A 13,208-nucleotide genomic window follows, 5' to 3' on the forward strand; every position below is an offset into this window, starting at 1 on the left:
GTAGTATAACGGTTGTTTATCATGAAAAGAGAAAAAGGAAAAAGAAGCTCTTATTATTACCAAGGAGGCAATTAAATATGAGAATTGCAAAAATTTGCTCTTAAACATAGTTTAGATTTTATTTTCCCTAAGTAAAAATAACTCAGCTACTGAAACCTCTTTCATCCCTATTGTCTGTTTTAATATTATTTTATGCAAAATACTTAAAAGTTCAATAAATTTAACTTTCATAAAGGTTATAGCATTATAGCATTATAGCATACATGAACCTTAGAGCTTTTTATTGGTAAAAATCTCAATTATGTCCTATGGCAAAACAAAAATTTTACAGAGATATTACTGAACATTATTAAGCAAGATTTATGAGAATAACATTATAGCACATAAAACAATAGCCTACTGGAATGCACAGCAAAATCCAACTTGACACTATAAAGAGAATCAAAATAATTTGCCAACATTTTGCTTGTCAGCAATGCATGCTCTATATTTTTTATCACAAACAAAAAGGAGTTAACTAGAAACTGAATTCTGAAACAACATATTCACTATTTGAGTGTAACAAAAAGAATCTAGAATCTTCAAATGCAAGTTTAATAAATCACATGATTTATTTATGGGATTTCTACATCAGGTTGTGGTTTAAAAGAAGTTATGTATGTGTGCTATGAAGAGAATGATGTACAATCAATATGAATCTTGTTAAATCTCTCTTCCATGGACTTTCTCCATCTTCCTGCTTAGCAATAAAAGGCATTTTTAGGTCTATATAAACATTCTTTACAATTGCCCTCTTAACAAAAAATTAGTATATAAATAGCACTAGGCATTTAGTAGTCACAGGCCAGTAAGTTCAATTGTGCAGTTGTGAAATGTAATGTGAAAGAGTTTGAAACCTTAAGACTGGGTGATCTGCAGTGTTTCCAACATGTCTTCGACTGCCTTAAGAGAGTATTTGGTTTCCTTCTTACTTCGACCTGCAAACTAATTTAAAAAAAAAAAAAAAAATGCAATTAGGTTCAATTTCATGGCAGGTTCAAAATCACAATCTTACCTTCACATTGCTAATGAGAGCTAACATTATCTATTTTATCACTAGCAAGAAATCAAATATCTTTTCTTCAATAAAACAGAATTTGGGTTTTATTCTTTGCTTTTATTTCCCTTACCTCTGGAGACCTATCTAGAAAAATGTTGCTGTGGCCAATGTCAGAGAAATTACTGCCCATGTTCTCTTCCAGGACTTTTATGGTTTCAGGTCTCACATTTAGGTCTTTAATGCATTTTGAGTTTATTTTTCTCTATGGTAGGAGAAAATGGTCCAATTTCATTATTTTGCCTGTGGCTGCCCAGTTTTCCCAACACCATTTTGTTGAAGAGATTTGTCTTTTTCCCATTGCATATTCTTGCCTCTTTTGGTAAAGATTAATTAACCATATAAATGTGAGTTTGTTTCTGGGCTTTCTATCCTGTTCCACTGATCTGTGTCTATTTTTGTGCCAGTACGATATTGTTTTGATTACCAAAGCTTTGTAGTATAATTTGAAGTCCAGAATTGTGATACCTCCTCCAGCTTTGTTTTTCTTTTTCAAGATTGCTTTGGCTATTCGGGGTCTTTTGTGGTTCCATACAAATTTAGGATTATTTGTTCTAGTTCTGTAAAAAATGCTATTGGTATTTTGATAGGGATTGCATTAAATCTGCAGACTGCTTTGGGCAGTATGCACCTTTTAACAATATTTTTCTCCCAACCCATGAGTATGGAATATCCTTCTATTTTGCTTGTGTTGTCTTTAATTTCGTTCATCAATGCTCTAAATTTGGACTTTAATAAAATTTTCATTAAGGCTTCACTTTTAGTTGAAGTATACTAAGATTTCACTGCAAAATTGGCCAATTTAAATGTTTAAGTAGTGTGATAACCTACAAAAACATAAACTTGATTTTAAAACCCTCCTCTTTCGGAATGTTGAAAAAGAAAAGCAAAGCTGGTGGCATCACAATTCCGGACTTCAAGCTCTACTACAAAGCTGTAATCATCAAGACAGTATGGTACTGGCACAAAAACAGACACACCGATCAATGGAACAGAATAGAGAGCCCAGAAATGGACCCTCAGCTCTATGGTCAACTCATCTTTGACAAAGCAGGAAAGAATATCCAATGGAAACAGTCTCTTCAATAAACGGTGCTGAGAAAATTGGACAGCCACATGTAGAAGAATGAAACCAGAACCATTTCCTTACACCATACACAGAGATAAACTCAAAATGGATGAAAGACCTCAATATGAGACAGGAATCCATCAAAATCCTTGAGGAGAACACAGGCAGCAACCTCTTCGACCTCACTTGCAGCAACTTCTTCCTAGGCACATCGCCAAAGGCAAGGGAAGCAAGGGCAAAAACAAACTATTGGGACTTCATCAAGATAAAAAGCTTTTGCACAGCAAAGGAAACAGTCAACAAAACCAAAAGACAACCGACAGAATGGGAGAAGATATTTGCAAATGACGAAGATATTTGCAAATGACGTATCAGATAAAGGGCTAGTATCCAAAAAGATAAAGAACTTATCAAACTCAACTCCCAAAGAACAAATGATCCAATCAAGAAATGGGCAAAAGACATGAACAGATATTTCTCCAAAGAAGACATCCAAATGGCCAACAGACACATGAAAAAGTGCTCAACATCACTTGGCATCAGGGAAATACAAATCAAAACCTCAATGAGATACCACCTCACACCAGTCAGAATAGCTAAAATTAACAAGTCTGGAAACAACAGATGTTGGCGAGGATGCAGAGAAAGGGGAACCCTCCTACACTGTTGGTGGGAATGCAAGCTGGTGCAGCCACGCTGGAAAACAGTATGGAGGTTCCTCAAGAAGTTAAAAATAGAGCTACCCTATGACCCAGCAATTACCCCAAAGATACAAATGTAGTGATCTGAAGGGGCACCTGCACCCCAATGTTTATAGCAGCAATGTCCACAATGGCCAAACTATGGAAAGAGCCTAGATTCCATCAACAGATGAATGGATAAAGATGTGGTATATGTATACAATGGAATATTATGCAACCATCAAAAAAATGAAATCTTGCCATTTGCAACGACGTGGATGGAACTAGAGGGTATTATTCTAAGCGAAGTAAGTCAATCAGAGAAAGACAATTATCATATGATCTCATGGATATGAGGAATTTGAGAAACAAGACAGAGGATCATAGGGGAAGGGAGGGAAAAATGAAACAAGACGAAACTAGAGAGGGAGACAAACAATAAGAGACTCTTAATCTCAGGAAACAAACTGAGGGTTGCTGGAGTGGAGGGGGGTGGGAGAGATAGGGTGGCTGGGTGATGGACACTGGGGAGGGCATGTGCTATGGTGAGCTCTGTGAATTGTGTAAGACTGATGAATCACAGACCTGTACCCCTGAAACAAATAATACATTATGTGAATAAAAAAGAATAAAAAATAAATTAAAAAAATAAAATTATCCTCTTTTGACTAGAAAATTTTTATGAAATAAGCATAATTTATAAGTGAAATTTATATTTCTATAGAAATGTGAACCATTTCTACTTCTCGGGCCTCTAAACAAATATTTATAATTTCAACAAAAGTAAAATATAAATGTAATTTCTAGTAAATACTTTAAAGTTGCAAGACATCTCTAAAATTATTTAAAGTAAGTCAGAATCTTTAAAATTTTTCTGTAATTATTAGTTGACAAGATACGTTTCTGCAGTAAAGAGTTGTCAAATAAAACTCTGCTACATATTAAAATGATGTAAACATGTTTTAAAATATGCATTTCTAGTTTGTGAAGTTGTAATTTATTTCATAAAACCAAATTGGGACTGAATTTTATAATGAAAACAAAATACAATGGATTAAAAATAGTATCTTTGCATATTTAAAAGCAAGTTCATGGCATATTAAATTCAATATAGTGCACATAATCAGTATGAGAAACACTGTTGAATATCCCATGATGATTTTAAAATGGGTTTTCTACCTAGACTGACAATTCTCATCATTTATCAGTCACTGAATACTATAGATTAACCAAATAAATGTTCCTTGTGGGGGTAAGAGAAAGTTTATTATATAGATATCTATATTCCCTGTGCCCCTGGTTAAAGTATTGATTAACATTTGCTATTAGCAAAATACAGTATTTTCAAATTAACATCTAAGCACTTAATACATTTTCAAGTGACTGATCTTCCCTGCAAATACCAATGCTGTCGTAAGCACTTAGCACTTGATTTATGATGTGTTCCTTCTCTTTTGTAATTAACTTAATTTGGCAAACTTCTCATGACCTGTTGAGAAAGATTAAGTGATCAAGCACAGGTAAAATCACAGAAGCAACAGACTTCAGGAATTGGTAACCTGCCTCTGACCTTTCTTGGCGGCAGGTTAACATTATGATTCTCCTACTTCCTAAACCATTAGCTTCTATGGTTGAATCTTGATTTGATAGAGTAAATAAAGGGGATTTCTAGAAGAAATGCCAGGGGAAGAGAAAAGCTTCTCATAAAAATCAAGATCACTTTACCTTTCACAAAACATTACTAATTCAAGGAATTCAAATGTTAAGTATACAATTCATAATTACAAAATATGGTAAACACAACATTTACAACTCTGCCTTTTCATAATTTCCCAAGGTGACCAAAGGATGTGGGGTGTGTTATTACTCTTATTATCCAGTTGATAAATTCACTTTCACAAGGACTTACCAAGAACAGAAAGCCTTTTCTTTTACTACTGCCTATCCAAAGTAAACAGGAATGGTCCTAATCAGATACTTAAAGGCTTAATTCTAAGAAAAAGCTTTGATGGGTCTGAGCAAAATAGGATACCACATAGTAACATTCACTCTGATTTTTTAATTAGCAAAACAGAATAATGAAAAATTTCTGTAGAGCTGAAGTCATAATTAGAATTTTAAAATACAGTACTTTTCTTGATTTGTTCTTAAACATAATAGTAGTAAATATAAATCTATGATATTTTTAATTAGCTAATTTAAAAAAAATCACCTAAGATTGTGTGTAAACACTACTGACAACCAGTGCAATTTAGAATAAACCAAACTTATTTGTGTCAGAACAAATAAAAAGAAAGTTGGAAATACAAATCTATCACTTCAAATTTTGCCTGACATGCAATTATTTTGTCTATTCCAGAATTATATGGCAATTTAACTGATTAAGCCGGAATTCTATTTTTCCCTCAAATCATGATTTAATTTTCCATTTCCCAAAAGGATAGTAACAGAATCACCTCTGCAATCATAAATAACATATGGACTGCTAGCACAAATTTAACAGTGTACTAAAGAAGCATTTATCTGGAAAATTATTGTGAGTAGGTTCACATTAAAGTTTCTCATGAGCATTAATCAAACTTGCCTGCCTATACTGAACATGCTAAACTAATTACCTAATTGAAGAGCAAGTAGTAGCCATATTCTGTTTCATTATTAAGTAGAAAGAAAGAAGGAAACCCAGTTCTTAAAATCTCATTTTCTCTAATTTACAAATGCCCAGAAAAACATTACAATAAGGAGCATTTATTCTATACTTTATACTTGTTTATATGCTTAGACATGAGTCATAAAATTCTCAATTAGATCCCAGAAATTTATCTAATTACTAAAAATGTCAATCTCTGAAAGTTATACTTTCCACATTAATCACAAATCCTGCATTTTTGTTTCCATACAGTTAGATTCTGCTTAAAAAAACTCTTCTTTCATAATTCCCTATGGATCTTAGGGAAAACACCAGAAAGCATACTCAAATAATAAAAACTTGTTTATCAAATTCAAAGATCAATAATTTATCCATTGTGATAACTGGGATAAATTGGGCTAAAATTTACCTTTGCATAATTTGTGGAAAATAATATGGGTGGACAAAATAATAAATTGGAACACTGGATGGATGAATCTCAGAAACATTATACTGAGTGGAAGAAGCCAGGCACAAAAGAGTACATAACCTATGATCTCATTTATATAAAGTTCTAGTACAGGCAAACTAATTTATAGTGATAAAAATCATATCAGTGCTTGTCTGCAATGTCAGGAGGGGCTGACTGCAGAGCAGCAGAAGGGACTTTCTGGGGTGACAGAAATGCTGTATATCTTGAATGGGGTGATGGTGAGAAAGGAGTATATATACACCTGTCAAAACTCAACTGTGCATTTAAAATATGTGCACGTTATTGTCTATAAATCATACCGCAATAAAGCAGACAAAAAGAAAAAGGCAAAATAAATGAAAATAGAAAGTGGGGAATACGGAGCTTTACAATAGTGTAAGAAATTGCCAAATGACCACATATTTGTCTTGCCATTAAGAGGTGAAGTATTACATCCCCTGAATCTGGGTTGACCATGTGACTTATTTTGCTCAATGGAAAAATTAGCCATATGTGACACAAACAGAGACTCAAAAAGCCCTTGAACGGTGGAGTTTGCCTGTTTGCTACTCTTGGAACCCTGAGACCACCACATGAATAAGTCCAAGTTAGCCTGCCAAATGAGAAACACGAGGCCCAGCACTCCCAGCTGCCAGCCAGCCAAAGTCAGATATTTAAGTGAGGCCATCAACCACTAGCATGGTGCAGAAACATAAATAAGCCCAGTCGAGACGAGCAGAATTACTCAACTGAGCCCAAGCCAAACAGCCTACCTATAGACTCATAAGCAAAGAAGTTGTTATTTTAATTCACTAAGTTAGCAAAAGGTAATGGATACAAATATTTATGGAATCTGATTCACAGAAAGAACCCAGAACCTCTACAGAAAAATACAAGCTTTAAAAGCACAAAGAAATTTTATTTAAAACCCGTTACTGGTGTCTGGGGGCAAGTAAATTTTGCATGATGGGTTTAGTTGGTCTGGAAGTTGCTATACAGAAACCTGACAAGACCAACTGAGAGATGTGTTATCTTCCTGCAGTGGTATCTAAAATGATAGAAACTGGCAAAAGTTCTTTTTTCTATCCTTTCCTATAGAGTCAAGAGAAGACAAATCATATCTTCAGTAAAGATGGGTAAAACATCACTGTGGACTAAGGAGTTTATGATGCAAAACTCAAATACTGAAGAGTACCAGTGACACTCTTAGAGCTCCTTCCAAAGAACACTGAGACTTTATAAGTCTGTAAATAGAATGGATCTAGTAAGGCAAAATTAAAAAAAAAAAGAAAAAAAGAATGGCAGGGAGGGTAAATATTACTAAAAAACAGCGTTTAGATCTATGAACAATGGCTTAAAATACTGAAATGATAGGTTGATGTCCAGTGATAAGGTGCATCTCATAAAGCAGGGAAGGGCATACTTGTCTGGCCTTTTATTACTGAAGAGACAGGGAAAAAGGAAAACAAACAAAACTAAACTCTGAATTTAGTTACTACTCAGAGCTTTAAGTCTGAAATGAAAAGAGAAAACAAGTGAGGGTAGGCTATCAATTGTTCACATGAGGAAATAACTGAGAGTGAAAAACTGCATTTATAGCTTCAGATACATTTATACCTGACATTTCTTTATACAGGCAGTATATTGCGGCTGTCAGAGCATCAACTCTGGAGTCAGACTCCCTAGGTTTAAAAACCTGTCATTAACCAGCTCTGTCACCTTGGGAAAGTTATTTAATCTTTCCATGCTTTAAGTTCTTCATTTGTAAAACAGGAAAAGTACCTAGCTCCTAAGAAATTTTCTATAAATATCTGCTCTTATAACTATTCTTGTGGTGGTGGTTATAGTTGCAATGAACACAGAAAGCATCATAAAGTAAACTTGGAGAATGTGATTAGTAAAAACAATGTAACGAATATTACTGTGATTTAGTGAAAATCACATATTAACTCCTTTAATCCTCAGAAAATTTCTATTGTGTCCATCTTGCAGCTGAAAGGCTAGGCCCAGAAATAGTATATAACTTATCCAAAATCACATAAATAATAAATGTCAGAGCCAAACCTTGTAGACAATACGGACCCAGCATTTGTGTTCTTCTCTTAACTCCTACACGGTGATACTAGCTTGCAGGAATGGGACTCATGACAGAATACAGAGATGGACAGAAACTCTCTAGATAGTTACTTGGGGGAAAACTGACCCTTATTTCACATCATACATAGAAATCAATTCCAAATGGATTCTGGATCTAAATACAAAAGGTAGAAGGAAAAAAACCTCTGAAGACACACAAAATTATCTGTATGACTATGAGTAGCAACTGATTTCTTAAACAACACAAAAAGCACAAACCATTGGAGAATATAAATGAACATATTTCACTTCAGAACTTTTATTCATTAAAATCATTTGAGAGAGATTGCAAGTAAGAAGGTGAAGAAATTTGCTGCACATATAACAAAAAGCTCATAATCAGAAAACTAAAAAACAAAATAAAAAGTCATAAACCAATTAAAAATATAGACTTCATGAAAGAGATATCCAAATAGCCAATAAACATACGAAAAAGTGTTCAATCTCACTGGTCATCAGGGAGATGCAAAATGAAACGATGAGATACCACTATACATACACCAGAATGGCTATAATTATAAAAACTGACAGGACCAAGTATTGATAAAGATGTAGAACTATGAGAACTACCAAACATGGCTGGTGAGACTATAAATAACTGATGTGGAAAACAAATTATGACCCAGTATTTCCACTCAAAGGTATACACCCATCAGAAGTACATGTATACCAAAAGACTGCAGCAATATTCAGTGTAATATTATTCAAAATAGCCCCAAACAGGAAATAACCCAAATGCCTATCAACAACTGACTAGATAAATTGTAGTATGTTCATACAATAGACTACAGTACAATGAAAATGAATGAACTACAGACATGAAGAGGGATAAACGTCATAAATATAATAGTGAAATAGGCTAGACAAAAATGAATACATACTATGATACCATAAAGTTCAAAAACAAGTCAAGACTATGGGATTATTAATCAACACTCCTGAGGTTAACAGGAGTAGAAATTAAGAGGATGTACTATGAGGGCTCTGGGGTGCTGTAATGTTTCTATTTCTTGACTTGGATACATTTACCTTGTATAATTAATTGAAATGTACATTTATGACTTGGGTTCTTTTTTCTATGTATGTTGTAATAAAAACTGATTTTAAAAATATACTCATGCTATGTCAAAAAAAGCACTCTCTGAGCAGCTAGTTGTTTCTCAAAAATATCTTAAAAACAAGGATGTAGTCTGCAAACCATTACATTAGTTTTATATTATCCAAGTCTTATCTTTAAATCACACACACACACATACATACACTCTAGACCTACTATGTGTGGAACCCTATTATAATCTGTGCTATCTCAAACTAACTGCATTTGAAGAAGCACAGCCTAGCTGATATTTATAAATATTCTGATATTTATAAAAAAACTTACAATATGCCAACAGAAGTAATATCCTCTATTATACATAATAAAAATACACTAAAGTGACTTTAAATAATATGATCATGGGGCACTGAATTTTTTTAATCTCCCCAACCTTCTCCAACCAGGAGTACAAAAACAAAGAAAAAGCACGAAAAACAAAATAACAGAAAACAAAGAGAACATTTTCAAAAAAACTACATTACAGGTAATCCTCCAAAACCCTGTAATGTGGTTTTTATCACCAACAGTGGCAGGACCTCCAAAAGATCAATGGCTGTATGATAGGAGTATGTATGGTAGGATGGACAACCTACTACTCTACAAGCCACAGAAATGAAAAAAGTGTGAATTGATGAATCTGCAAATGGCCTGCAAAACCAGGACAGTCTCAAAAGCTCCAAATCAAATGTGACGTTAAACAAGTCTAACAGTCTACAACCTCAAAATCTCTAAAATGTCCAGCAAACACTCTCTTCCAGGAGGAAAAAAACCTCACACTGAAGGATAATCACCAGAAACTGAAACCAAAACAGGGCAGAAACACTAGGGGGAAAAGGGAGAGATGGTTCAGATAAGGGAAAGGAGTAGACGAGAGGAAGGTAGTGATGTCCACAGGCAGCAAATCCCAGAATAAAATAAAACAACAAAATGCAGTATTTCAAGCTGAGAGCAACACCTCAAAATTCAAGATCTATAGAGCTCTAAGAGTAGAACAGAAGGCTGAAGACAGAAAATCTTTCTGAACCAGACTAGTTCTGAGAAAGACTGTGTATACAGAAAGGTCATATTTAAATTCTATATAACAAAAAGGAAGCCATAAAAAGACAAGTTGGGAAAGTTATCCTATCTCCGATGCCCTCACTCCACAAAAACCTTCCCCTAATAAAAACTATCTGATTTAAACAAGGAGAACAGCAAAAACAAAAAGAGAATACGATTAACTCCATAAAAAATTAATACAGAAAATAACAGAAAAAGATTTGAAAGAAAATGAATGGCAGAGGAAAGAGGTGAGAAAGGAAATCTAATAAACTTATAATTAGAGACCTGAAAAAAAACCTTGGGCTATCAAACAGAAAAAATATTTAACACAAAGCAACTCTTCTCAGATTAAAAGAGGATTAAATTTACATATTAAATGGGTCTATTGTGCATTTGGGAAAACTGACCCAATAACAATCAACAAAACATATTGTAGTAAAACTACTGGATTTTAATGATGAAGAAAAAAATTCCTTTGGACATCCGGACAAACAGTCTAAGTCACTTAGGGAAAGAAAATCAGGATGGAATAAGACTTCTTAACAGCAATATTTTATTCTAAAACACAATGGAACAATATGTTTAAAATACTTAAGTAAATATAAGCTAAAGGTTGTATAAAAAGCCAAACTATCCCTCAAATATAAAGACTACAGAGAAATAAGTTTATAAACATGCAAGATGTAAGAAGATATTATTTTGCCATGAGCTCTTCCTGAAGAATCTCCTAGGGACAACCTTCAGAAAATGAAGAAATGAGGGAAGAAGTTTCAGATAAGATCTGACATGTAAGCAGAGTACAAAAACTTTTTTATATAGTCTGGCTAGTTTACATTTAGGCTTTTCTTCCTCCCTTTTAATTACCTGAGATACTCTAATTAATAATATGTTACACACCCAATCTGCTTCTGAAATACACTGCACAATTTACCTTTTCTGGATTTTTAGAATTACTTTTTATTTGCCAAATGCTCACTACTGAAATTTCCAGATAGTAAGGCTACTTATGGAATCATAACAAGGTAACGGACTTCTTTTGAAAAAAGAAAAAAAATAAGTGATTCTACAAGTTAATTCTACACAATTAAAACACATTTGATTAAGACCAAAAGACATAAAAGTCCAATGATAGACATTTGGCTTTGTAGTTTGCTGAAACAAAAACAACTAAGAAATACATTAACTGACCTATATGATAATATAAAATTATCAATACTGACCTGATAAGCTCTGTTTATTTGACTAGCTGCCCAACTAGCATATTTCATGTTGTCCTTTTTTGTTTTTGCACTTGCTTTTGGATTAGAAGCAATATGACTTGCCGACTAAAAACAAAAAAGAAACATCAAAAACAAAATTCCTTTTTTCTAGCCAATAATAAAAAAAAAAAAGTAAGGGTCATATTTGCAATGGGATAACAAAGAGTACCAAAACAATTTTAAAAATAAAGTGGAATGATATTGGTGTTTAAAAATGAAAATATAGTTTAAAATATAGAATAAAGTGACAAAAAGAGAAAGAGCATCTTAAATACCTAAATTTATTTTATTAGTCATCTACCACAACTGTTAATGGTAAAATTAAATACCTAAATACTGTAGAATATCACTTAAATACTGTAGAATATTGAAGGTCATTATTATTGTTATTAAATTACTATTTCTAGTTCTTTATTACTATATTACTTCAGCTTTCCAATGTCAGAATTATAGAATTATTGAATATTGATGTAAGAAGGAATCTCAAAAATAATTTAGTCCGATTTCCTACATTAATGGGTAAAAAAAAATTTAAGTCCAATAGGAGTGATTTGACTTGACCAAAGCAAGTTACTGAAAGCCTTAAAAATAGAAAGAGATCCTCATTTCCAATCTAGTCCTCTTTACACTTTACCAAGAGTTTCCAAACTATGTTGCACAGCACCAGTTAGAATGACTGCAATTTGATCAATCCACCCTCTCCTTTTAAAAAATGTACTTAAACAAGGGATTGTTAATCTAGGATCCATGAAAGAATCTGTAAACAACCAAAATTAAATACTAATTTTTAAGCATATATTGTATTTCTGGGGAGAGGAAGATCTTTTATCTTATGTTTAAATATATCTGATTCTTAAGAGGATTCATCCATGTGATTTAAAAAAAAAAATTAAGCCTTTCTTTTATACCTAGCCTGTGTGACAGGCTCTTTCCCACTCTCTCCTCCTCTGTCAGTGAGGAATTTAGGAATTTATTGGCCAAAATCTTATTTTTACACCTGTATGTCTTTAATGTCACCTCTTTCATATGAATTTTAGCAAATGCAGTGATTAAGAGAATGACTCTGGAATCAACTGACAGAGCTGATATCCCAGCTCAATCACTTAGTAAGTCTGTGATCATCTTTCAACAAATTAACTAGACCTCTCTGTGTCTTAGGTTCACTTTCTGTGAAATGGTAGTAATAACAGTTTCTTCTCAAATAGTTGATATGAGGATTTAATGATTTAAAATTAAAAAAGAGCTTAAAACAATGCCCAGCACATAAAGTGTTATGTATAAACTATCATTAATAATCTATTGTTATACATTTTTAAAATTAATCTTTCATTTATTTGGTGAAAAGAGACAACACCACTACTATACTGTACCTCTAACCTACTACAATTGGCACTGGTAGATCCAGGAAAAATTTCTTGAAATTCCTTTGAACTATTTTCTAATCATATTTTACCATTCCTTTCCTAAAAATTATTTCATTTATATTTCTTCCTGCCTCTATTTCTGCAATCGATTCTTTTTCACTGATCCCCGACAAGACATTCATCCAAAAGCCCTTGAAAAGACCAGGATAAATTAAAATTTCAAAGAACTGGCCTAATAAAAAGAGGATTTCTGATTGTAGGGAGGGGCTTATTTTATGTATATTTTAAAGCTCAGCAAATTCTTCCTCTATTTCCCATAGCTCTTGTTAATTGACTTTTCTAAACTCGTCATTTGGCATACATAAACCA

General features: G+C 33.2%; 1 protein-coding gene across 5 annotated transcripts in view; it reads right to left on the minus strand.

Annotated features, from left to right (window-relative positions):
* Positions 1-13,208, minus strand: part of EMC2 (ER membrane protein complex subunit 2) — a 54,518-nt gene that overhangs the window by 9,884 nt on the left and 31,426 nt on the right. For 4 of the 5 annotated variants that reach the window (XM_036075761.2, XM_036075762.2, XM_036075760.2 and 1 more), the window contains exons 10-11: positions 11,437-11,541; positions 897-984 (exon numbers count right to left, since the gene is read on the minus strand). In XM_036075761.2, the coding sequence (XP_035931654.1) occupies positions 898-984; positions 11,437-11,541 (192 nt within the window). In that variant the 3' untranslated portion in view covers position 897. Of the gene's footprint in view, positions 1-586; positions 985-11,436; positions 11,542-13,208 lie in introns of those variants that run through there. The other variant, XM_036075757.2, reaches the window with a different exon arrangement.

Source organism: Halichoerus grypus, chromosome 5 (genome assembly GCF_964656455.1).
Source record: "Halichoerus grypus chromosome 5, mHalGry1.hap1.1, whole genome shotgun sequence".
In the NCBI taxonomy this organism is placed as follows: Eukaryota; Metazoa; Chordata; class Mammalia; order Carnivora; family Phocidae; genus Halichoerus; species Halichoerus grypus.